The sequence below is a fragment of the Chelonoidis abingdonii genome, chromosome 19 (assembly GCF_003597395.2).
Source record: "Chelonoidis abingdonii isolate Lonesome George chromosome 19, CheloAbing_2.0, whole genome shotgun sequence".
NCBI classification, from domain to species: Eukaryota; Metazoa; Chordata; order Testudines; family Testudinidae; genus Chelonoidis; species Chelonoidis abingdonii.
In genome coordinates, this window is record NC_133787.1 from 18,098,725 (window position 1) to 18,126,283 (window position 27,559).

Genomic DNA, 27,559 nt, shown 5'->3' on the forward strand with positions numbered 1-27,559 from the left:
TGTGAACAATGGAAGTCTCATTCACAGATAATCAGCTAGCACTGAGGCATTGGGATTGCCTAGGCAACAGGAAATACTAAGATACTGGGTGGTTGTAACGAGTATTTGGATAAATCAAGAAAAACGGAATGCTTTGGAAGCAGGATACTCATTCATTTGCATAAGACACAGTAGCTTTTGTTCCCACAGAATAGTTTACGTCAATATCCGATAAACATTTCACAATTTCTTCTGCAACACTACACAGTAAGAAAAAACGTTACTCTGGATTAAGGAAAAGTTTCTCTGCAAGAATGTAAAAGGTTTAGAATGCGCTTTTAATAACCTGCTTCACACTCTTTACATGCATGTGGCTCTTGCCTCCATTATAAAAGGCTCATCTACACACAAATTGCAGAGAGAGAGTTGGTCAGAAAAATTTGGAAAAAACAATTTTTCATTAGAATTTTCCAATTTATCAAAATCAAAATTTTTTGAAAAATCAGTTTACTTTTGACAAATTACTGTTGGAAACCTGCCTATCTTTCTGCCAGGTCATGCCAGAGGCCTTGCAAGTTGACAGCCAGTACTCGGAGAGGTTCGAATCTCCCTGACAGTCCACCAGGTTAGCTGCCATGGAACTGCAGACTGAAATTGACATAATTCCTAATTCATAATTATTGTCAGTCTTCTGTCCCCTACTGAAGAGCAGTCATGAAACTAACATAAATTATCCCAATTTCAGACCACAGCTGCTATGGCTTCCAGGGTTTCTGGCTCAGCTACAGTCCAGCCAGTAGGCAGCTGAGGATTCTGGTGACCATATTTTGTTTTGGAAACACATTTCAGTGTTTCAGAAAAAAAAGAAAAAAAAAGTGGGTTTTTAAGTCCTGTGAAAATTTTTGAGTTACTGTTTTTTCGTCCTGAATCTGTATGAAAAATGTTTCTGAAAACTTAAACAAATGCAGAACTAAAAAAGTAGTTTCTCAGCCATCTCTGTGTAACTTAAATTAATTTAAACAATGAAACTTTTCTTTATACAGTCTCATATCTGATTATATCAGTTTTGCATGTCCTTGTAGCAATATACTGTAGCAGACTTACATTATAACATTTCAATGATGAAATTAATTCTTATATTCTATTATCCAGGCTCTATTTTTATATATTTTTAACTTAAACTAGTCTACAAAGACTTGTCTACATAATTGAAGTCGAGATATAGCAATTTTTGTATACACTCACAAATAAATATACACTATTTGTAGGGTCTGTCTAAATGAGAAAGTTGCACTGGCGTAACCTAAAACGTGAATTTAAATTGATATTGTTTAACCAGTACAATCCCCTGTGGGGAGCTCATTTTGATTTAAGAGTGCCTTTAACTTATACCTGTTGCTATTCTACTTCAGCTATGAACAAACATATGAATCTAAGGCACATTTACAGTAGAAACTTTTGCTGGCATTAGAATGTTGATTGGGGTGTGGGGTTGTGACGTTTCAAGGCTGGCAAAAGCCCTAGCGTAGAAATGACTATTTGGCACAAAAAATGCATATTTTATATAGCTTATTTTGCTTGCTGAACCAGTGTAAACTATACAATCAAAAACACATTTTTGCTGGATTAAGCGGTGTCTGAGCATTAGGAGGATTTTGCTGGTATAGCTATACTTGTAAACTTTTAAGTGTAGATTAGCCTTAAAAGTATCTACACTGGCTATTTCTTCACTAGGAACAAAGGTGTGTTCTTAAATAGAGTTAACTAATTTAAGGTTGTCATAAACAGATGGTTAAGGGTTAATGTCTCTTTTACCTATAAAGGGTTAAGAAGCTCAGTAAACCTGGCTGACACCTGACCAGAGGACCAATAGGGGGACAAGATACTTTAAAATGTTGGTGGAGGGAAGTCTTTGTTTGTGCTTTTTGTTTTGTTCGTTGTTCGCTCTTGGGACTAAGAGGGACCAGACGTACATCCAGGCTCTCCAAATCTTTCTAAATCAGTCTTTCATGTGTCAAAATTGTAAGTAATAGCCAGGCAAGGCGGATTAGTCTTATGTTTGTTTTCTCAACTTGTAAATGTTTCTTTTTGCTGGAAGGATTTTTACCTCTGTTTGCTGTAACTTTGAATCGAAGGCTGGTGGGAGGGGGGGGTCCCTCTGGCCTTTATGAATCTGAGTACCCTGTAAAGCATTTTCCATCCTGATTTTACAGAGATAATTTTTACCTTTTCTTTCTTTAATTAAAAGCTCTCTTTTAAAGAATCTGATTGATTTTCCTTGTTTTAAGATCCAGGGGGATTGGGTCTGAACTCACCAGGGATTGGTGGACGGAAAGGAGGAGGGATGGTTAATTCTTCCTTGTTTTAAGATCCAAGGAGTTTGGATCAGTGTGAAGCCTCTCAAGGCAACCCAGGAGGGGAAAGTCTAGGGGGAAAGGAGGGAGGATGGTTAATTTCTCCTTGTTTTAAGATCCAAGGGGTTTGGATCTGCATTCCCCTGGGAAGGTTTAGGGGGAACAGAAAGTGTGCCAGACACTAAATTCTGGCTGGTGGCAGAGTACCAGATCTAAGCTAGTAATTAAGCTTAGAAGTGTTCATGCAGGTCCCCACTTTTTGTACTCTAAAGTTCAAAGTGGGGAAAAAACCTTGACAAAGGTAAAATCCTAGAAGACGACAAGGTAATCTGTAGTTTTCACATGAGCTAGCAACCTGCTAACTTGTGTGGTAACTACAAACTGATTTGACATCACTAAGATTTTACCCTCAGTTAACAACTTAAGAACCTACCTTTTCCCCTAGTGATGACAAGGCCACAGGAATGTGAACTGGTTTAAAACCCATTTAATTTAAACCAGTAGAACTTTTGCATCCAGACAAATTCCTAATTTAAAAAATGCTGATGTTTTAGAATCTGCATTTACATTACAAGAAATTAGAAAGGAAAATCAATTTTGCTCTCTCTTAGTTTCTGTTCTGCTTATACACAGTTGCAGGGATCTACAGCTAGAAGGATGGGATTAAACTGATCAACCCATATTTATATTGCTGTGAAATCTAGAAATATTTGCTTGTGTGCAAGGGTACAAATATTAAAGTTGTGTGCACTTGTTTTTAAGTAAAAATAGTAAATTTATATTCAAATTATATTCGACTTTCTGACTTCTGTCAAGCTGAAAGAATGAAATTTAGACTTGCAGCACTCAGGCACCCCATTTTAAAAACCATAAACACATATATTTTATATTATATAGTATAGTACAGACATTAATTTTTCCTTGTATCATTTCAGATGGTACAGGTGTTTTGTTCCATTTATTTAGCATTTCATAATTATGACTAACTCAATCAAAAGAAAAAATATTTTTAAAAATGTTCACAGCATTCTGTCTAGAAAAACCAGTGCTCAAAAATACTAAGAAACTCATGTGAAAATTATAAACTGCCTTTGAGGAAAGAAACACATTTACACAAATCTCAATCCTACATTATTCATGAAATGTGACAAATATTGTCCAGACTAGCAAAAATAATATTTCAAGTTATGTAATAAGTCCGTTGCCTCAAAATTCTAATAAAGTATCTGTTGGATCAATATGTTATCCACATTTCACAGATTTTAAGGTCAAAAGAGAACACTGTGATCATCTAGTCTAACTTTCTACATAGCACAGGCCATAGAACTTCCCTGAATTAATTCCTGCTTGAACTAGCTCCTTGTCTACACTACACAATTAAGTTAATCTATGTTAGGTTGACATATATCCATCACAATAATTACTGCAGTTTTTCGTGTCCATACCATGCTCCTTCTGTCGGTTGTGTGCGTCCTCATGGGGAGCATTTGCACCAACTTCAGAGGAGCACTGACAGGTGATATAAGTAACACACTGTCTACAAAGACGCTGTGTCACCCTAACTACACTGACCTAAGCGCTATGCCTCTTGTGGAGGTGAAGTTATTAGGTCGATATAGTGGGGAATTTACATCGATGGGAGCAATGCTGTAGTGTAGACACTTATAGAGTTAGGTTGATGTAAGCTGTCTTACGTCAAGCTAACTCTGTAGTGCAGACCTGGCCCAGAATGTATCTTTGACAGAGCTATCTTCCTTTTTTTAACCAGAGAACCAGGGAAAATTTTGTATCAACATAGTAAAAAGTAAACAATGTGTTCAATTAACCTAAAGTTGACATGAAACGAAGAAGAAGAAGAAAAACAAAGAGCAGTAAGACTACATTAAGCAGGAGCAATTTTATACTTCTAGAATGAGTAATTTTTAAAGTATCTGGAAATGTGTGCGCGTGCATATATATTATAATTTGTCACAACTATTATTTCTACTTCTTTCTGAGAAACCATAACACCTACTCTCTATCATGAAAGGATATAAATGTTACAATTATCATAGCAGCTGAACAAGGATTAAATACTGAACCTTTGTTATTAGGTACTCTAATTTTTTTCATAACTGGACCAAACCCTTGGAAAACAAGTAAAGATACCAAACCAAACCAAACAAAAAAAAGGCAAAACAAACAAAGCAAAAAATTAGCTGGCTCCTCCTTCCCTCTCAGATACCGAATGCTGAATATTTTACAGTTTGCCACACTGAGTGCTCCAGAAACTAGCAGCCTTGCTCCTAAGGTCCTCCAGAGTAAGGTTACCTTTGTAGATCTAAGGAGGTCCATGTACCTGGCAGAAGAATGGGTATATAGCAGATACAGGAGGATGCATGCATCAAAGAGAGCCCAACTCCTGCATGTCTTAGGAACTCATTGTAGAAAATCCTTTATACACTTACAACCACAATTCATCTGGAGGTAGAGAGAAGAGCAGGTCTCTCCAGGACTCCCTGTGCACCTCTAACAGTGTGCAAGACTATGGACATCTTTGACTGCCACATAATTTAGGTCTAATGTGATTCCTAAGTCATGGGCATCTTGCTTGTATCATAACCTGTATCCAGAAATAGCTACGGCATGTGACATATCATAACAGTTCCTGTCCACACTACCAAAGTCGTTATACTACTATACGTAAGAGTTCACGTAGAATGTACTTCTCACCCAAAGCAAGATTTCCACAGGTTTACATTTTCATATTACTACATAGTATCAGTTTCTGTCAAATAGCACACATACAAATCTGAAAGAAAACCAGTAGTCCATTACTCAGAAGGATCCATTTATTCTCACTGGAAATTGATTTTAAAATAAATAAAAAAGCATAATACATGCATTTAATTTTGAAAATAACCTGAATTCTGACATAGTATTGATGCTGTTTTGAATTAAAATATTTTAAATTAATTTTTGTTCACACATCAGATAACAGATTAAATTAAGCATATGCTTACCTGATTGGAGTATCTCATGCTAACATTCCGCTGATCTTGTGGTGGTATGTAACGCCCTACTGGGTCAATGTCTTTGGGATTTACTAATCCATCAACTGAAAGTAAACCACAATTGAAACATTATTAAAAAGTCAGGGCACTTTCAAGGTAACGTATTCTATTACCAATATTATGTAACCCATTAGTATTACTTTCATTAATGCAGACATATAGCATAGAAATAATAGCTTCAGGTCCTATTTTGAAAGGACCACTACAATCTCCAAAGACAGGCAATCAACTCCCAAACTCTTTCCTCATGCAAACTGATCAAATGTTGCCTTAAATCCCTTATCAATATCAAAAATCTCTTCCCATGTCTTAATTTCCCCAAAGCATCCTACAGCTGCATTTGTTCCTGGATTGGTGCTCATATTTGAGATAAGTGACAAGACATAATGTGCCAATATTGTCAGGAGCTCCTAGTACAATTAAAGTTGTGACCAAAACAGCAAACATCCACCAAAGCGGGTATAAAAGCCCAACAGCCATACATAGCTTGTTCAGCCATCATAGTATACCCATTGTAACAAGGAAATCATCAGGTGCTAATGGATGCTGCAAGAGAAGGTGAATTTCCCCTATAAACACAACTCTGCCAGCTTGGTACTGAAAGAAAAATTCACTTCTGATCCCAAAACTGACAGTCACTCATAGCCCTAAGCATGATGGAAAGCCTGCAAAAACACCCCCACACAACCTCCCCGCCCCCCGCCAACTGTGCTAACTAAATAACAATGTTTAGCAATATAGGTGTATACAACTGATACCAAACACCAACCTGAATGTCAATAGAAAGGAAAGGAGGGAGAGAGTGCAGGGTCATTTTATTAATGGTGAGTGGGGATTATGCTCTCTCTCCTTGGAGCTGAACCTTTTATTATGTCATAGGGAAGGGAGGAAATTAACAAGTCATTGGGATTCAAAACTATGAGTAGAGTAGTTGAAGAAATGGAGTAAGTTTTCAGGTAAGAGTATTTGTACAGAAAAATATTTGCATTCAAACAATACCATGTTACTCATCTGACCAATCAAACAGTGATGATTCATACTGAACACTTGCATAATTGTTAGTGATCAACTGATGGAGTTAAAATAGTTTTGAAAACTACTGTGTCAAATCATTTTTTAACAACAAATACATCTGAGGCAATATCTCCATGGATATCCTGTGAACACAAAAAAGTTTAAATAATCAAATTACTACTTAAAATTGTTTGCTCAGCTATAGTTACTGTACCAGTCTCTGCCTGTTCCTAATACCAACCCCACACCAGCGGAGGCAGGAAGAGGGCCCCACCAGCGGGGCCAGGAAGAGGGACCCAGCCCCACAAGACTTGCAGCGCCCGCAAAGCCTGTAAGGAGGGGAAGGGTCCTGGATTCCAGCTGCACTGTGTGCCCTCCCGCCCTGAGTACAGCCAGCCCCGCTCCCTGGACTCAGGCAGGCTGCCCTGGGGTTGGATCCCTGGTGTTGGGATGAGCTTGGCTCTGTACTGGGGCAGGCCACGTCCCACAGCCTGAACCCAAGCCTGGTGGCTAAATCTCGCTGCCTGCTGGACCCTGGGAACAGCTGGGTCGCAGCTCTTTCCCCACCCCAGGTCACTGAACCCCGTTCCCCTCTGGCATTGAGAGCAGAACCCAGGAGTCTGGAGCCCTAGTCTCCGTCTGCCCCCAACCCCCTTGAACAACTAGAGCCCAGCTGGAAATCTAGGAATTCAGAGTCCTTGCCCTCCCCACTCCTCCCCCAAGCGTCAGACACCAACCCCTTCCTGGAGCCCAGAAGTCTCAACTCTCACCCCGCCCTACACCCCCACCCCCAAGCCCTGATTCCTGCACCCCCGCTCACACACACCCTTTGCCCTGACCACTGCATCCCCCACTCCAGCACCCCCACACATACCCAGCCCCCCAACACCCCATGCCCTGACTCCTGCACCCCCTCACATGCCCTCTGCCCTGACTCCTGCATCTCCCCACATACCTGCCCCAACCCTGAGACCCCTCCCTCATTCTAACTCATAGCCGACCCTACATCCCAACACCCAGCCTGCTCCTTCACACCCAGCCCTTTGCTCAGTGCACTCCCACCCTCAGCTCCGTGCAGAGAGAGAGGAAGAGAATGGTCTCGAACCAGGGAGAAGGTATGTACCCACTCTATATGGGCAGGGCCAGGATCCCAGACCGGCAGTGGGCTGAGCTGCTCAGTCCACTGTCAGTCTGGGGTCCCAGCCACTGGCCCTGCTCAGCCCACTGCTGGTCTGGGGTTCTTGCTGCCGGCCCCTTGCTAGTCAGGGTCCCAGCCGCTGGTCCCACTCAGCCTGCTGCCAGCCTAGGTGAATGGAATCCCAGGCTGGCAGCAGACTGAGCTGGCCAGTGGCGTAAGATAAGCATTTTAATTTAACTTTAAATGAAGCTTCTTAAACCTTTTGAAAACCTTGTTTACTTTACATTTGTCTATATTATGTAACTAAACTATTGTCAGAGAGAGACCTTCTAAAAAACGTTAAAATGTATTACTGGCACGCGAAACCTTCAATTAGAGTGAATCAATGAAAACTCGGCACACCACTTCTGATAGGTTGCCAACCCCTGCTCTAGTGTGTGCACTTGTGTGTCTTTTTCTCAGTAATTTTTGTTTGTGGGAGATATCTGTTCTACTCCTCCTCACCAGCATTTCCAACAGCCAATTTGCTCTTTAGCTTTCCTTAGTAAAAGTGGAAGGAGCCAAATTTTCTGGTGGAGAGCAGTACACAACTTTTTCTAAAGCAAGGATGAACAGAGCATGAACTCCCTTTCCATTTTCCCCCCGATCAGGGACTGATAACTTCTGCTATGCTCCCAAGCCTCTGCTCAACTGAGGAACAAGGGGAAAAGTCTGTCCTAAACTTTGGATTTTGAATTTGTTTAGCTGTTTCTAAGATTCATTAATCTAACCTCACAAACTATGCACTAACCAATTGATGTTATTACACTGCTGATCGTACTGAGTATGAAGTTATAAACAAAGATTTCAAAAGCTAAAAGTGAACAATAACCAGTTGAGCTTCTGGACAGTGCAGTGAATGGGAAATGGAAATTAGTGCTCACCTCATTTGCTGGGGTGTTTTTGAGGGATGCAATGGCCCTCCAGGGAGATCTCACCCAGCAGCCACTGGGGCAGTACTATACATGCCCTCCCCCCATATCCTCTTCTCCCTTTCTGATGGTCACACTGTGTGGATCTGGGAGAGGGGGAGGGTCTTGCTTCTATCTCATTTCCACCTCCCCACCTTTTCCTGTGCTATAGGATGCCCTCTCACATGGCATCTGGGAGCCTGCCTCATCTGCTGTTGCTGCCATTGGACAGAGGGGATCATGATGAGCTGCCTGATCAGTTCTCATCTACTGGGGGATGCAAGCTGCTGCTGCTGCTTGCTCCTGCTGCTGCAAAAAGCCATTTCAAACTCTGCTCCCTTGTCTAGGGGGCCAGACCTCTTGTGACACCAGAAAGAGGACTAATGATCAAATTTTGTTTGGGGTCTGGAAGGGATTCCCCTTGTGCGGCAAAACTGGTAAACTGCTATGTGGCTTTTTCCACCTTCCATCTGCCAGCCTGAAGGTCCAGTTTGAGGGGTTTAAATTACACTTGAGACAACTTTGATGGGTTCCACTGAGATTGTTAGGTTAAATAAACCCATCTAAGGTCCTTATAGGCCAATGGGCTGCCTGGGCATGGGCTCTGAGGATGACATTGCATAGTACCACCACGCATCATGCACTGCATGGCTCCCCTCATCTCATCTCTCCTCCTTCCTTTGTTGGAGGAGAAGAAAGGGTTGGCATTCTGGTTTCCAGCCACGGTCGCTGGGCAGGCCTGAAGGTGTAGAAGGGACATAGCCCTCACACCTGCCCTCAAGTCTGTAGATCCTGGGGCCACTGGTGACCAACTGAAATCTGCACTGGAACAGCCTTACCCAGGTAGTTTGGGGAATGGTTCCCTGTTGGTTAATAAAGTTGCGGCCTCCCTATTTAACTATATTATGGTGTATGCATCTCATTGTTGATATGTAAGCAATAATGTGTTTAGTGAAACACTGATTCTATTTGACCACTGTGAAAGGATTTGTGTGTGCGTGCAAGCGTGTGTGTTTGTTTTAACCAGTCACTTTGACTACATAACTGAGAATACTTGTCTCACATTAAAGGATCTCGGAACTGAAAAGAAAATAATACTCAAAATGTAAAAATAAAAATGACCTTAAAACCAGTCACAGCTAAGCATCAAATCCATCATATCTAATTAACACACAGTTGCATTTACAGTCACACTTAAATCAAATAAATCCATTTTTTTCAAGAAAGCCTGCAAAAAGAATATATTTAAGACACAGACACCAGTGAATGTAAAGCACACAGATCAATTATGGAACAGTTTTGAGCTCCTGTCTAGAGTTCCATCATTTAATACCACCATAGATTTTGTTTTAGCTTTGAAGCAGAGCAATGAGCAGCTATCACAAAGTGATCCTGTGTCTGGGGTTCTAAAAGGACAAAATTATAACTAAATACTGTTAAACCCCCCTTGTGATATGGCAGCTCCAGAAGATGCCATTCATAATCATCATACCTCTGCATATATTATTTTCCATTATAGAGTCTTTTTATAGGAAGAAACATGCATTTATTCTACAGAAACAAAATGGAGTACTCTAATTAGTTAAAGTAGATAGTTAAGAATTTTGTAGCACCTGTTCAGCTAAGCTGTAAGAAGCATTTATAATTTCATTTTAAATGTGAAGCTGTCTACACTATGAAACAAATCTTCTTTAGGTATATGCTATAGATAGGTCATACTGTACACTCAAGTTATACATGAACGAGCCAATAATTTGTACAGGGTCTTGAAAAGCACTATGCAGTTTGACTACCAGGAAATTAACTAGCGGTCAAAAAGAGCAAACAGAACTGCTGGCTACATCAGCTAACATCAAAAACTTCAGCAGCAATAGAAAATGACACTGATTTTGAAATGAAAATGCTCCTGAATACAGAAATCTAAAATGGGTTAAGATATGTATAAACAATCCAAGTACTAATAAAACAAACTGATTTATTAACGCATAGGATAAGTGAATATGTGGGCTCCACTACATGTCCATTCATAACTGTAATGCTAAATAGAGTCACTTACAGTCATGCTCAAGCCATAAACTAAACTATTCTTGAATCAAAGACCTTTTTGCTTGATGTTTTTGGAAAGCAAGAACCATACTAAAAGTGTTGCTCTATGATACTTTCAATTTAGTTTACATTTGTATTTAAACCAACCTGTGACTGAAAGCACTTTTTAGACCTACATAAAGCCAAAATCATTTCTACATGAAGTCACTTATACATGAATGCACAATTGATAGACTTGAGGTAGAAGGACTTATTCCAATATCCAATAATCATCATCAGATTTAAAACATCCACCTCAGTATAAATTCACCACCACAAATGCATGTTTTGGGTCCATTGGGTTCCAAAGCAGAACCTCCTTTGCTGGTAACATTATTTCTATTAACAAAAGCGGATTTTCCAAGCCTTATTAAATCCATCTGGCTCTTTACTTCATAGGCTGAGGCTCTCAACCTGTGGCCTAAGGACCACTGGTGACCCACAAAGCAGGATACAAGCATCACGTGGAGAGGCACAGAACAGATGAGAGAGAGAGAAATGAAAGAAGAATAGATGATATTTTCCCAAAAAAGGACAACAGTTGTAGTATTAAAACCAGATAAATGCATTGTATCTACTATCCTAAGTTATTGATTACAATTGTCAGCAAGGCTTGAAAAATCTACTTACCTAACTGAGTAAACAATTTTTCCCAGCCAGTGACATCACTTTGTGCAAAATTTACACTTTTTTTTGCCCCCGAGATCTTTTAGTTGGAAAGATAACCCTCCAAATGTGAGCCTAGCTTAAACGCAATATGAGTTCCTAAGGCTACAGAAAGACAGCTTCTATGCCTCTACTGATCAAAGCTTCCTTAAGTTGCAACAGAGCAAAATATGAACAGAATTTTGTTAGTATTTACTGCCCTTTTTCAGATCTCTGTGAGCAGCAGTGAAACCTGCAAAATCCGGCGAATTTCATTCTGCTGCAAAGATGTAGGACAAGAAAATATATTAGAAGCAGTAGTAGTGAATACAACATGGGAAAAAGTTAAATAAGAAGATAAGAGGAAAGACACCAATGATAACTTAGGAAATGATTCAACATGATTAATTTTAGGACAGAAAAAGGAAAGTAACAACAGAAAGGGAAAGAAGGTAAAACTGAAGCAAGGGGATGTAGCAAGTAGAGCTGGTCAAACAGCACTTGGCAAATATTTCATCTGATATATTTTACCAGTATTCATCAGCTACAGAGCCAATCAAATACTATTTAGCAAACCTATTAGATCAATACCATTAGAATTCATCAAATATATTCAATATCTACTTCTTCCAGCTATCTGACCAATCTTAGTAGGAAATGGCATCTAAAACATTAAGTACAAGATTGACTGCTAATATTACAATTAAATATACTACACAATAAACAGTACACAACTCCTTTATTCACTTAATTTGCAGCAAACATGGCCTGGTGGGTAGAAAGGGGGTGTGTGTGATACAACTATAGTCTCCCCCTGGCTAGCAGGCTTATTGCTTCACTAGGAGGAGTCACATACATTTTTCAGCTCTGGTCAGAAGGATGGTGTATACAGGATCATAATTGGCAAGTTATGAAGAAATGTGTCCACAAGACCAACCCTCTATGAAGAGGTCTACTTTGTGACAAAGTGCCATCTCTACTAATGCACTGGCCAATATTGAAAAGTGTTTGCAAGTTGATAGAACTGAATTCTTATGAATATCCCCCACTCTTTTTTCTTTATTCCCAAACTTTATTCTCTCATGGGATCCTTGACTTTGTATTTCAGGTGATTTACCAGCAATGAAAATTTTCTCAATGAAAATAACTAATTAGTCATTGGCACAATAAACCTTAAATCTGGCATTTCCTGTTTTGAGTGCTTAATTGTACAACCTTCAAGTTTTATTCATCATAAAATATCAAGGTTGGAAGGGACCTCAAGAGGTCATGTAGTCCAACCCCCTGCTCAAAGCAGGACCAATCCCCAGACAGATTTTTGCCCCAGATCCCTAAATGGCCCCCTTAAGAATTGAACTCACAACCCTGGGTTTAGCAGGCCAATGCTCAAACCACTGAGCTACCCCTTCTCCCCACTGAGCTACTGGTACAGAATATAATTTTAATGTATTAGAGTGGAGTATGGTAAGTTATAATGCTGGCAGGGGTGTGAAAGCAAAGGTTAGTGGCTGAAAGACAGAAAAGTGCATTTGGGGACGGGGTGGAATCAGAGGAAAGTCTGAAACTTTAAAAGCTGACAGGGTGTTTCACACATGAAGTAACATGAGAAAACACACACGTTCACTGTAGGCAGTCCCATCATACCATACCCTCCATAAACTTATCAAGCTCAGTCTTGAAGCCAGTTAGATTTTTTGTCCCCACTACTGCCCTTCGAAGGTTGTTACAGAACTTAACTCCACATATTTATCAAAGCAGAGGTAGTGACTGATTTTTGTATACATACATACACATATACACGCACAAAAAATAACTATCCCGAGTCCATTCAAAACTTAAATCTGGATATGTGTATTGGTTTAAAAAAATGTTGACAAGAAAAAATGTTTCATTACTAGCAGTCAGATGTGTGATTAACATGGTTTGAATCTAGTTTTGTCCATTTCATCTTACCCAAGAGTTTTGCAATGATGTACAGAGCCTGTCCCCACAAGAAAATCTTTCCATCGCGTCCACTGTTGCTTGGAAATCGTTTCTGACTACCAGGATTTTTCTTTTCTAATTCAACAAAGTCAGCTGGCACATAATAATACTTGGGTACAACAGGATAGCCTGTGGAATTTTAAAATAAATATATTAAATAAATAAATAAATCTATTTCTGTTATAAAACTGAAGGGAATTTAAAATGGAAAAAAATATACACCGATTATCTGTTTGAACTGAAAGGTTGCCAGGAGTGTGTTATCCTTCCAAGGCACTGCAAACTGAGGGCTGTTTTAAACAGTACTTTATTTATGCCTGAACATACTTTTTACATTAGTTCTTTACTGGACTGTACTGTCTCTTAATATTCTATTCAGGGCAAAGCATAATATCTATTTATTTATAGATAGCAAAAAATGTATGCTGTCTAGAAATGAGAAAAAGACTCACAGATAATCAAAATTACTTGAAAATGGAATATTCTGACATTGGGAATATTAGTAACTAAACTTTCCAAATGTAATCATCGTAATCTTTGTAAATAATGAAACAGCCAAAAAAAAAAAAAAAAAAGGTTTCTGAGTAAACCTTGCATTTAAACATCAATTCTTTTCCCAGATAATGAACTCCTTTTCTGATTAGATGTGTTTTTACAGAAGAAATAAATTAAGTTTTATATTATAAATTATAATAAAATTAGAATACAGGTATTTTATATTATATATTATATTAAGTGCTATGAAGCATTACTCTCATGACAATATATTCTCTCCACATTACTTGGATCTTCTGTTCCTACAGTATTTGCAATAAAATTTAGAAAACTTAAGTATACTCTTTAAACATTCCGATAACTCAAAGGAACCTACAATTCACTGAAACTACTATCGCATAGTACCTTCAGATGAGTGTTGAAGCAAAGGATCCAGAAGCTCCTGATATTCCTTTACTTGTTCTGGATTTCCTCTAAAAATTCCTACAAATAACCAAGTAAAATTTCAATTAATAAAAGACTTTTTTTTCTAACATGTGAATTTAGCGATCATGAAAATTTCTATATAACACCCCTGATGATTGGACCCTAATGAGTTATCCGCAGTATGAATACAGCACAGGCAGTGACAAAGCAAGTGTCCTCATGATCCTCTGCTAATATGTCTCAATCCTGACTTGGAGGGAACACTCTAAGGTCTTATCTATGCAGGAAAGTTTTTTGGGGTATAACCTAAACTGTGAATTTAAACCAACACAGTTATAGCAGTATAACCCCCACATGCTGGCACCCATTTCAGTATGAGTGCCTTTTTTCAATTTAGTTTATACCAGCTGGGAAGAAGTTTAAGCTAAAATAAAGGCACTCTTATACCAGAATAACAATGTCTATATGGGGGACTGAGAGGGAGGAAGATTTATATCAATGTAACAATGTCTGCTAAATCTTCCCCTCACAGTGGAGGGTTAAGCGCAAGATGGTAGTAAAGTCTCTATGGCCATATTCCTTGACCTTTGCTGAGACTGTCAAGAAGGAAGCTGGATGTACCAGCTGTGATTTTTTTTTTTTTAATGATGCAATATGTGTCCTCTGAAAAGTGGAATGAGGCAACCAGACTCATTACACATAGGCTTCTTAACAGCCACCCAATAGTAAAGCTAGAGAACTAGTATTCTCAAAGTAAACTTTATATCCCAATGTACATGCTCCGAGCGATCCAGTCTTTCCTGGACAAGTTCTAGGTCTTTAGGATGGACTTTTCAGATACCTGAAAATTAGCTGCCCAACTCCCATTGAATTTCAAAAGAATTCAAGTGCCTAAATCCTATAATATCCTTTGGAAATCCCTGAATACATTTTATGAAGGCACAGTATCTTTAATACCAAGAGCAAAGTTGGGAGGAATCAACTACCCTTGACCTGGAAGGGGTAAAATTGTGTCTTGAAGGGGCTTGGGGATGGTTTACCAGCTAGGAAAGGTGGAGGGAATTTGGGATGTGCTAATCTCCTTTAATATACACCTATGCTACTCTGGAGCTCTAAAGCTGATTCTCTTTTGACGAACAGTAACAGGCAATTTTCAAACTGTCATAACATATTACACATGCTCCTCGATTCTGGCATCAGGTTCCTCTCATACCCTTATTGCGAAGGATTTCTGTAGTTTCCAAAAATCACAGAGAACAACAGAAAACAGGCATGGTACTTCCCAATAATGAAACTGGCTGTCTAGTCCAATCCCCTTCTACACTCTATGATTCGTCCACAAAAGATTAAAATTGCTAAATAATTGTCTCCTGAGAAAGGCCTCACAAGAAAAGTATATATGTGTGTGACAGTGGGAGTCCTGAAAACGTTGTCCACCAAAAACAGGTGAACTGAAAAAAAAAATCGTAGGATGCTTGGAAAAAATTAAACAAATATATTTTTATTAAACATATAAAGTTTTTAATCTACATTTCCCTAAAAACTCTAAAATTTCCTCTCATAATCTGTTTTACGCATACCAGTGTGCAACAAATTGGCTATTCTAATTAAACCAGGGCTTTGAAATGAAGTCAAAACTCAACCTTCATAACAGCATGTTGATGAGAGGTTCTCTGAACACACCATTTAGAAGATTTTTTCCTCTTCACTCAATTTTGTAATACTAAAGGGCGAGAAAATATCTTAGCAAATATATTTCCAGATATTTTGAAATATTGCTATGTATACAGCATATATAAGAAAAGCTAAGGAGAAATAAATGCAATGGAAAACAAAACTGCGAATCTTGGAAGGTGAAGGTTTGTGCAAGGAAAAAGGGTATGTTAAAAAACATATTGAGACCATATACCAGTGACCTCTCATCAACATACTTTTGAGCACTGTGTTGACATGACAAAGAAATGGAATATTTTCACAGCATTTATTTGCAAATTATTTCTATTACCAGATGTTAGTAAAAAAAAAAAATCCTCACAAGCTGAAGTGAAAATCCAGTTGTCAATTATACTAAACAACATCTGGAAAAGGGTAAATAATAAGTGTGACATATGGGAAATTAAAGAGACAGCTCCTGTTAGTGTTAATAGAAAATACAAAACTAATTCCAGAATATATAATTTTCAGAATCTCACCTACTCCTCCCAATTTCAAACATTAGAAAGCTGCTATTTGACAGACAACAGAAAAGCTGACATGTATATCAATAAAATATTGGAAAAACTGTGTTACCTCACAGTATAACAGAACAAAATGCTTTAAGCAAACAAATTATTGTAGATGTGTATATTTGCTGGAAAATGTGTCATTCTTATTTTAGAAGGGCAGAGAGGAATTTCACCACTGTGATGACGGTTTTATTTTTTTTAAATGATCAGTAACTGACTGCAAAAATCTCTGTTACCACTGAATATATTTTGCTATTCCACTCAAGCCACAAAGCTCAGAGTACCTTTACTGAAATCATTTCCCCTGTACATAAGTAGGGACAGGGAGTGTTATGTGATGACAACCCACTTCCAACAGAGTCAGCATTCATGATAGGGGTAATTCACTCCTTCTTCTGAAATTTAATTTTCCCTTTCCAGTTTCATTAGTCTCTGTTTACATATTTCAAATTTTGTATTAACTTTAGGTGCAGGGATTTGGAGATTCAGAGATTTTTTTTCTCCCACACTGAGAAACGTATACTTTCTTTCGTGGTGGTGGTTATTCTGATCAATATTTTATCCCACTATGGCTTCTACCATTAAATCAGGATATAATGTAGTAATATTTGATTCAAAATTTGAAACACTTGTTTACTTCATGTCTTTCAGCTCATTGCCTCCTTTGATCATTGATTTTCTTCATTTATTTATTTTACAACCAGTGGACAAGGAACAATATATATTTTCCTGGGTGGCAGTTGGATGAAGGTTTCTCTGGCCTGTCATGGACACTCTATTTTCATTATTAACTCACAGTTGCTTTCATCACTACATGAGTTTAATATTACAGACCAATGAGCAATTTGGAATAGCAATTTTTCCACATGCAAATAGAGAACCTATTTTTAGAGTGGCATTATGGTGAAGACACCAAGCCGTCCAACTGTCTTTTGTAGCAGAGGTTTTTGAAGTCTAATCTTGATGGTAAATGTATCACAAAAAAGAAAGCAGCTGATATTAGTACTCTGAATGCACATATGCACAAAGGCAGCTGAATTCACATTTATTTTATTTAAGGAGATGAAGATTTCAGAATCATAGAATATTAGGGTTGGAAGAGACCTCAGGAGATCATCTAGTTCAATCCCCTGCTCAAAGCAGGACTAACACCAGCTAAATCATCCCAGCCAGGGCTTTGTCAAGCTCAGCCTTAAAAACCTCTAAGGATAGAGATTCCACCACCTCCTTAGGTAACCCATTCCAGAGCTTCATCACCCTCCTAGTGAAATGGTGTTTCTTAAAATCCAACCTAGACCTCCCCCACTGCAACTTGAGACCATTGCTCCTTGTTCTGTCATCTGCCACCACTGAGAACAGCCAAGTTCCATCCTCTTTTGAACCCCCCCCCCCCTTTAGGTAGTTGAAGTCTGCTATCATATCCCCCCTCACTTTTCTCTTCTGCAGACTAAATAAGCCCAGTTCCCTCAGCCTCTCCTCATAAGTCATGTGCCCCAGCCCCCTAATCATTTTCGATGCCTTCCACTAGACTCTCTCCAATTTGTCCACACCCCTTCTGTAATGGGGGGACCAAAACTGGACACAGTACTCCAGGTGAGGCCTCACCAGTGCTGGATAGAGAGGAATGATCACTTCCCTTGATCTGCTGGCAATGATCCTATTAATACAGCCCAATATGCCGTTGGCCTTCTTGGCAACAAGGGCACACTGCTGACCCATATCCAGCTTCTTGTCCACTTAATCCCCAGGTCCTTTTCTGCAGAACTGCTGCTTAGCCAGTTGGTCCCCAGCCTGTAGCAGTGCATGGGATTCTTCCTTCCTAAGTGCAGGACTCCGCACTTGTCCTTGTTGAACCCCATCAGATTTCTTTTGCGAAAGGCTATAACTGTTTTTTAAAGCTATGAAATTTGTAGTTTTTCCCTCAGCTTACAGAAGTAAGAGAGACAACATTCTCTTAACCATTCCCATTCATAGTTAGTAGAACAGTAAACATTTTCTGATTTTCTAAAGCTTCATGTGAGGGGAACCTATCAGAGCCTTCTCTGCAGCATATCTGGCAGGCTTCCTTGTGAAAATTGCAAATGTCTGTTTCTAAAGGAAATGTTCATTTGTGTACTGGCATCCTTGTCACTCCTCACATTGTCGTCTACCTAACCAAAATAGAAAATCTTATCTACTGCTCAGATAATAAAGGGCATTTCTTAGAAACAAGGCATTTTAGTCCAAGTCTAGAATGACAGAAAAGGTAGGAGCTGTATATGAATTGCACTCTTCCTTTTGCAAGCAGCGTAATTACAAACTTCAAAATATTGAAGACTAAGGATGGAAAAGCGGCCATTGTGAAATCTTGCCTGAACTACATCCTTGTACCAAAACTGAACTAAAATATTTTAGAAGGTTCTGATCTACTCTGTTGAAATCACCTCTACTTAACCCTCTTTTCCAAAAATTCCTTGGCTACCTCCATGAGAGCTTCTGCTTCCCTCCTTCACTTCATTTTTCTCCTTCACACCTTCAACAATTCCAATAACCTGTCTGACATGTCTCCTAAACTTACATGACTCTTATAAAGAAATTAAACTTTAGTATTCTCCTGCCACCAAGAGATCTCTGAGTTGCTTATTTCTCCTCTCTCGCATTCTGTTTCATTTACCACAGCATACCCATTCTTTAAAAGATTTGCTGCAAAATCCAGCTGGCCTATATACTGCTCTTTAGAAGCCCCACTTTCACCTCTTTCACACACTGGAGTTTGGTACACCTCAGGTCCACTGAGAGAGAGAGAAAATGGGAGGTACCAGTTCCAGTAAACACACATCCAGGCACTGCAGTGAATCAAAAGTGATGGTGAAGTCCCTGATAACCTAAGGAGAGCAAGAATGATGGATGACAAGGGTAAGGAAGAAGATTAACGGTAGGCATCTTAGGGCCCATGGATTAAGGGAGGTGATTGCTGGGGAAGGAAAGGCTAAACAACTCCCCCAGGTTTAATTAAAGACTGAAGCAGGATCTGAACTTTTAGAATTGTGTACCGTGTCTCTGAATCATTATGCATCATTATTATTAACTCAAGTGATTGCTATTTCTATCTGTGATTTTATTAAAAGAAACAGTTCACTCTAACTATCTGAAATAATTCATTGTATTTGACTCATGAGGCAGACCTATCAATGAGACATTTGTGTCACTGAATTACAGTTGACTCTTGCAGGGAAGGAAAATAATTTCATTTTTGTACTTTAAGAACCAGTCTCTAAAGTCTTTACCAAACACTAGTATCAAGCCATACTTACCATCAATAATCATGAAAATAAAAAACAGAGGAAATTCACACTCAATCCCATCAAACAGCTAAAAAAAAAAAAAAAAAAAAAAAGACATTTGACATTTTAGTTTAGAAGAAATGCATTCAAATATACTTTTTAAACCAGAGGATAAAAATGAATACAAATTATTCTTTTTAGTACATTAGCTCTTCATTTTAAAATACAGATCATTTTTCTTGTTTCATGGAGAGTTATTGTGTTTTTAACATGTTATAACATATATTCAAGTAATAAACTTACAGAATCTAAATTATATTCTCAGCAGAAGATTTATTTATTTAAGATACATCTGAAAGTATTTGAAGGAAAAATGGAAACTTAATTCAGACAACCTTTACTGATAGACATTAATACTCAAAACACATAGTGAAATTATTTTTAATACACTCAGACTGTAGCCAACTGTGAAATTAAATTAAGTGATAGATAACTTGCCTATTTTTATGTGAAACCAGCTGTTCATTGAATTTAAATGTAAGCACATTTATCATCAGACAAATCAATGATTAAACTGCTGACTTAACATTCTCTCAGAACAGCACATGAAAAGATACAACACATCTTCTATAAAATGGACTGCACAGTGCTGCCTAATCTAATAACTCAGATGTTTTCCCAGTTTTCCATTTCCTGCTAAAGAAAAAGTACTGAAACATTCTCAATCTTGGAAGCGTACATTTTCACTACAATCATGTGAGAAGGATATGATCTAGAACAAATAATGTAATGTTTTGACTCCACATCAAATAAATCTTAAGTGTAAAAGTTTAAGTAAAGCCAGCATAAGACCACAAAGGGCAGAGCCACGGGCCCTCTCAGAGGTCCAGAGAGGCCCAGGCCACTTCCAGCTTTTGAGGCTCCTAGCTATAATAAAAATAAATGATGACACATGGTCTAATCTTGTGCCATCAGAACCGATACATTTTTATTAATATTTATGAACATTTAAAACTCTTTAATAAGACAAAATCTATATCAATTAACAAAAAAATTATGTCTTTTACCAAATCACATCTCTTACTTGCTTAAATTTGAAGCTGAGACAGTGTGTCACATTTTGGTCCGATAGCGCATAAAAACAAGTTGTGAACCTTATCAAATGCAAAAAAAAAATAAGTGTCTAAATCTGAGGCCCCCTTTAAGCTTAAGGTTCAGGCCAAATGGCCCTGCTGGCCCTCCCTCTGATTGGCCCTGGGCAGAGGTAATTCAAAGTTAAGACCTTCAGTGTCAGTACAAGCATTTCCACTCATTGTTTTGCTTCTGTTTTTCAAGACATCTTGAGTACTAACAGACCTTGTTTAAATGTGTCCTTTCCAGCTTCTTATAAAAAACAGCTGTATTTAAGCATTTTGATTACATTATTTCTAGAGAGATTATATAAATCTTTAACAGCCTTAAGTATAGCACAATTATGTTGCTTCCATATTACATAAAATGAGAGAATCCCCCCCACCCCCCCACTGGGGAAAGGGTTACAGGGAGAATACAACATTTTTAAGTTTTTTGGCTTGGTAATATCTCTCTAGATTCTTGCTGGAAGTCTAATTTTCTGTCCTATTACACAGGCCTGATTTTCGAGCACTAAGGGATATCACTGGAAAAAAACAGACATGATAAAGCTATTAACTCACTGATAGTTGGTAGTTGCCTAGAAGAATCCATCATAGATGGAGAGCAATAAGCAGGCCAAATGTAGCGGTGTCAATAAGAATAGGTCTACTTTTGGAAAACCAGTGAGACCCATAAAAATAATTGCCAAACTAACATTTAAGAATCTGATTTAAAAAAAAATACACCAAAATCAAATTAGGTGTGACCAGTGTCAACCTGAAAGACACTCTTATAAAGCTAGTTAAAATCCTTGAAAAGAGAAAACTATACAAGAAGAGCTGACATAAATATAACTATAATGAACACACCATTTTAATGCACGTAATTAGAACGGACGCAGCTATTTTTCAATAAAAATTCTGCTATTGACAAACTCACAGGATACTGGGAGGAGTCAGCAATGAACAGAAGCAGAACTCTGCATTAACTGAAAATCATAACAAGTAGCAGCAAACATCAGCTAAAACATGTCAAATTCTCTTCCGAATATAAATACTTAAAACTCCAAATCTCTGTTCAGGTCAAAGAGCAGAATTTCTCCCTAAGAAATGTGTTCCGTTAATATATTCCATTACCTTAATTTCTGCTGGTTTATAGTAACGCCGATTTCTGTCCTCCAGTGATGTTCTGTAACCATCTCTCAAAAATCGTTTGAACCCATATTTTCCTTTTAGTTTTCTAACAATTTTATCAAGTGTTTGACTGTACAAAGCATCATCATCCACAGCAAATGCAGGATAACTAATGCAGGGTAGAAGTGCTGCATCAGTGTTCTAGAGAAAAAATAAATAATTTCTCTTCATTTCTTATAATTCATTTCATGCATAATCAAAGAGAGCTTAACCCATTCAATGAAATATGAAATCAGAATATAAGCAGAAAGACTATTGACAGTAAAAGCTGTTTTATCCAGCATTTGGGGAAATGGGGGTGCCAGTAAATGAAAAATGGTGGTTAACTAAGAGGGAGGGAGTTTGGGTGAAGGAGGAGGTGCAGGGCTGGGGGTTTGGCCACGGAAAGGAGCTTGGGCCAGCGGGTTAGGGTGCAGGAGCAATGACCCATCCCGGCTGCTCCTAGACAGAGGGCAGCTCTGTGCACTGCTTCCACCTGCAGGTGCCATCCCCACAGCTCCCATTAGCAGTGGTTTCCAGCCAATGGGAGCTATGAGGTGGCGCCTGCAGGCAGGGAAGTGTGAGGAACCGCCTGCCATGCCTCTGCCTAAGCATCTGGGACAGGTTGCCGCTTGTGGGGAGCCGCCCAAGGTGAGTGTCCCTTGGATCCGGCACCTCGCACCTCCTCTCATGCCCTGACTTGCTGTTTTGAGTCCCCTCCTGCACCCAAACTCCCTCCCAGAGCCCGTGCTCTGCATGCCCTCCTGGCCCTGAGCCAACCAGATTATAAACCGGCATTTCGATGAAGATCAGAAATGCTAATTTATAGAGCTTTCTGGTTGGTGAAGTGCTGGATAAAACAGCTTTTCTGTACTTATAGTATTGATGTACTCACTTAACTACCCTGGAAAATAATACAAGAAGATTTAAAAATCCCAACAATAAAAAGGCATAAGGTTAGAGAAGAAATTGTGTATTTAGTTAATTAGCTAAAATATTGGTTGAGAAATAGGTGTTGAAAAGTAGGATATACAGATAACTTGTTTGGCCCAAAATGTGACCTACTTTTAAGCTGATAACCTGCATTGGGTATATATTGAATATATTCTAGATCTCTATTTTGGTAGTGGTGGTGGTGGTGGTGGAATACCCTTTAAGCTAGCCCAGTGAACATACAGTAATTTGAGAATCCAATTTCAAGACCAACCATGAACCTTTATTACCTAGGCTGGCAAGATTAAGGAACAAATACGGTTAACCAGAATTTCCTAAAAACTTTGTATGGAATCTGTCTTCTTCAGCTAGAATAAAAATGAACTTGCTTTAAAGTGGGAGGAAAGGAGGAAATAACTGCACGAGCTGCACCTGGAGGGGAGTGAGGGATCAATAACACTTTATTAAGGATGAAGCTCACCTGGGCAGGAACAGGCAGGGCTTCTATAAAGCTAAAAAGCTGAGTACACAATGGGGGAGTAGCCTGGAGTCAATCTTTGACAGGAGAGAGGTGTGTTGGAGATAACAGGGTTTGGCATGAAGCAAAAGAAGCCACAGGGAACAGAGGAAACTTAGACAAGTGGTAAACCCAGAGATGCCAAAAAATAGGAGGAGGGAATAGGACAGAACGCAGGGAAGCAACAAACAGGTCTGGGAGTGAGTAGACCATAGTTGAAGAGCATAGGGTCCCTGGGCTGGAACCTGAAGTAGAGAGTGGGCTCAGGTTCCCCTTCCAGCCACTGGAGAAGCGGCACAGCCTTTGATGTAGAACAAAGCACTGCCCAGAACAGCAGAGAGACAATTTGTCCAGAGATACTTTAACAGACCCTGGAAAAGTCACAGAGAGGTAACAGCTGAGTCATAAAGAAGACGACAACCTAGAGTCCTGGGAGTTGCCTTCAGAGCTGGCTGGGAGCCCAGGTCTGAAGGCACAGCCACCACCAGCAGCAGCAGCACAGAAGTAAGGATGGCATGGTATGGTATTGCCACCCTTACTTCGGTGCTGCTGCCTGCAGAGCTGGGCCATCAGTCAACAGCCACCTCTCCAGACGCCCAGCTCAGCAGGCAGCAGTGCAGAAGTAAGTGTGGCATGGTATGGGATTCCCACCCTTACTTCTGCGCTGCTGTTGGCAGGGTACTGCCTTCAGAGCTGGGCACCTAGCCAACAGCTGCCACTCTCCAGCTGCCCGGTTCTGAAGGCAGCGCATAAGTAAGGGTGGCAATACTGTGACTCCCCCGCCCACAACTCCCTTTTGGGTCAGGGCCTCCAACTTGAGAAATGCTCGTCTCCCTCATGAAATCTGTATACTATAGGGTAAAAGCGCACAAAAGACCAGATTTCAAGAGGGGAGACCAGATTTCATGGTTCGTGATGCATTTTTCATGGCCATGAATTAGGTGGGGCCCTACTCATATACCTTATTACAGATGAAATCCAAAATTCAAATAGTTAGAAGTTTAGTACCTTAGGATTTGGGTTTACTATGAAACAAAAAAAACCTTATAAAACTGCAGATATTTCAGCCACTATACAGTAAGCAAGGTGAATGAAAACAAGCACATCATCCCATAAAACGTCAAAGCCCTTTAAACAACTCTTGGCCTTGCTTATTCATAGACCAATAAGTCTTTCTGTTTTAAATTATTTAAGCCACTGTTTTCAACCTGCCCTAATTATTCTTAAATTAAAGAGAGGTTGGCCACGATAATTCTATTGCAGAGATGGCTCCTATTCTGCTGTAATATTTAAACAGCAGAATCTAATTTCTTCCCAACCAACAAGTTCATATTGTTTATTAAATAGGATATTAAAATGGCAATAAAGCTAAGAACTATGCTCCTACCAATTTATTTTCTCTATATTCTGTTAACCTGAATTCCATCAAACTACTTACATGAGACCTTGATTCTCGGGGTAGCAATGAGCAAAGAGTTTGTCTGTTTCGATTATGGGCATCAAGATCCACGAATATGACGGACCAAGAGCAGCCCTATAAATAGAATATGAAAGTTAAGTTGAGGTGCAGGGGAAAGGTAAAATACAAAAATTTCTGGAGCAGCAAATACTGGTAAAGCTATCAGCTCTCTTGTTTTACATAGGCAATTTAAGGTAACTAGGAATCAGTTAAGCCAATAATTTTCACCAGAGCAGGAATCAAATTTAAATTTTAAAATAAATATAATGAACATATTATTAATAAAGGAATTAAATGCAGTTGGCAGAAATTAAACAGCGAGAATAGTATCTGAGATTACAAAAACATTAGCTCTCCATTCCAAGTAACTACTGTTTGGACTATTTAATTAAGACAGCATAGATGTAACATTAATTACATTTCCCATAACTTCTTAAACAAAAGCAATTCGATAAAAGAGATCGGTGAAAGCAGGAGTTTTAATGGTTAAGTTGAAGAGACCATATGGTTCCCTTATGAGACAAGCAAAAAGAGAAGATCTTTCAACATATTACATCTCAATCAGAGCTATAAAAACAAAACAAATATTCTGGTCTTTCAGTTATCACACTGAACTTCATTTTATTAAGGCAGAGGCTCTCAAATAAAACTTAACACTTAGCAAAAATTAGGGAGAATAACCCACTTTGACATAACAATCTCTTTTACTTGAAACAAAGCCCTCAAAGCAAAACATTGCTTCAACTTGTCCCAATTATTCCAATACATAAATTTAATGGTCACATTTGGATCTTTTGAATTTTAAGTTGTAAAGTACAATATTTACATTAGAAATAAGTTTACCAACTTTCCATTTTTGACAAACAAATGTATGAAAGCAGTTTATTGCCAAACAATGTGTGTCACTTAGGGCTGGGCTTGAGTACAAAGGTCCACCAGCCTGGATCTGACGGTAGGTCTGGGTCCTTAGGGTAAAATCCCTGGCCCCAGTGAAGTCAATGGCAGAACTCCCCTTGAATTCAATGAGGTCAGGATTCAACCTTCATGCTTATATTGTCACATTTCATTATCTGAGATGCTAGAATTAAAACTCAAAAACCTCCATTCAAACAAATACTTTTTGAAGTGCTAAAAGGACCTGAGTCAAATGATGTTTTCCAAGATTTAAAAAAAACAAACAAAGATAAAAACCATCAGTTTATCTACCCCTGGGATGCACAGCTGGTTTAGGCCTTGGAAGACTTTTCTGCTATTTTCAGTAAATGAAAGGCTACAGAACTGACTCTCTTAGCACACATGCTGTCAATGCTAAAGATTCACATATTATAAAATTCTGCAACTGTTAATTACAAATGTGTATTGCACAAACAAGATATTTCAGCAGATACTACCAGCATTCTAAGGAGAGATTTTTAGAAGCTACTTATCATTCATTGTAAATTTTAAAACATTTTTGGGTTCCAGCACTGTTAGCAATTTCATGGTCATCCTTCTGCAGAGGGCTGCCAAAAACAATGGTAGAATATGCAGCAGTTCTCTGCAAAAGAGGATGTTTTTGAATATGCAGTGTCCTCTTTCTTTACATTGCTTTCTAGCCATGGTTCAAAAATATTATTCCTTTCACAAGGGAATGGAAAGACAATTGATTTATGTTGTTATACAAAACTATTAAACTAGTATAGTGTTTCTACAACTATCATTGTACTAGCTTAGTATTGTGATACAAACTGACAGTTTAGCCTTGTCAAAAAACTTTTTCACATGGTTTGCTACATATCATCATCTCAGTGAAACACTGTTGTTCTCTATCTTGGATAAAGGGAGTAGAAGCTGTAACATGCTTTACATGAATACCAGACACATGATCGCTAGGATCATTTTCATAAGGGAGACGAAAAAACTTCTTGATAGGAATATTCTGAGAATATTAAACAGAAAATATCCAGTTTTTAACCCCCATATTTACTTTCAAAATGTTTGTCTCCTCTCCTTTCCTTCCCCCCAAATCAAAAACAAACAAGAAAAGCAATACCCCCCCTCCCAACAATGTAGATAATTGGTTTGAGAAACACTCCTATCAGTGTTTGCATCTTAAACACCAATGGGATACAAACCTGTGAATGTGACTCACACAAGGGTGTCCCTGCTCCTTGACTATCTAATGTGATCAATAACAAAGGATGGTTGATGGAAGAAGGCATCACTGTTGATCCTCTCCCCATGCAGGAGAAAAGGATGGGCTGTTAAGGTCAACCTTTTCTTGACAAAAGAAATTGCTGTTGCACCCTACGGGGGAAATGGAAAAGGCGGGGGGGTGGGGGGGGGAATCCTGTCACATTTCTTTTGGTGAAAACAGGCTTGCTGCAGGTTTATTCATGCTATCTTTTGATGACCAGTGGTCAGAAAGGTGCAACCTTAATAAACACTTGTGTAAACCATTAATTAAAACAATACAGAACACATTTCCCTCAGGGTCCAGATTCTAAACTGGTGTAAATCAGTGTAGCTCCATTGACTTCAATGGGTACACATGAATTTATATCCATGCAGATAGCCAGTTGGAGCTCTGGCCTATGATCTCAGAATACACACTGTAGCAGCTGATCTTCTCTACGAAATGGCATTTTGAATTGCAGCACAAGAGAACCATGATGGCAACAACTTTGCTATCTACCCGAAGAGCTCTGTTAGCAGGAAACTGAACATAAACTCAAACTGCAAAATTGGAAGAAAAATTAAACGTATTGATAACTAG

At 38.8% G+C, this 27,559-nt stretch overlaps 1 protein-coding gene across 7 annotated transcripts in view; it reads right to left on the reverse strand.

The window, feature by feature from the left end:
* PHKB (phosphorylase kinase regulatory subunit beta) overlaps window positions 1-27,559 on the reverse strand; it is a 232,696-nt gene that overhangs the window by 75,000 nt on the left and 130,137 nt on the right. For all 7 annotated transcript variants that reach the window (XM_032787057.2, XM_075073813.1, XM_032787060.1 and 4 more), the window contains 6 exons: window positions 24,784-24,879; window positions 21,860-22,057; window positions 19,641-19,698; window positions 14,102-14,179; window positions 13,172-13,330; window positions 5,336-5,430 (listed from right to left, as the gene is read on the reverse strand). In XM_032787057.2, coding sequence (XP_032642948.1) covers window positions 5,336-5,430; window positions 13,172-13,330; window positions 14,102-14,179; window positions 19,641-19,698; window positions 21,860-22,057; window positions 24,784-24,879 — 684 coding nt within the window. The remainder of the gene's footprint in view (window positions 1-5,335; window positions 5,431-13,171; window positions 13,331-14,101; window positions 14,180-19,640; window positions 19,699-21,859; window positions 22,058-24,783; window positions 24,880-27,559) is intronic.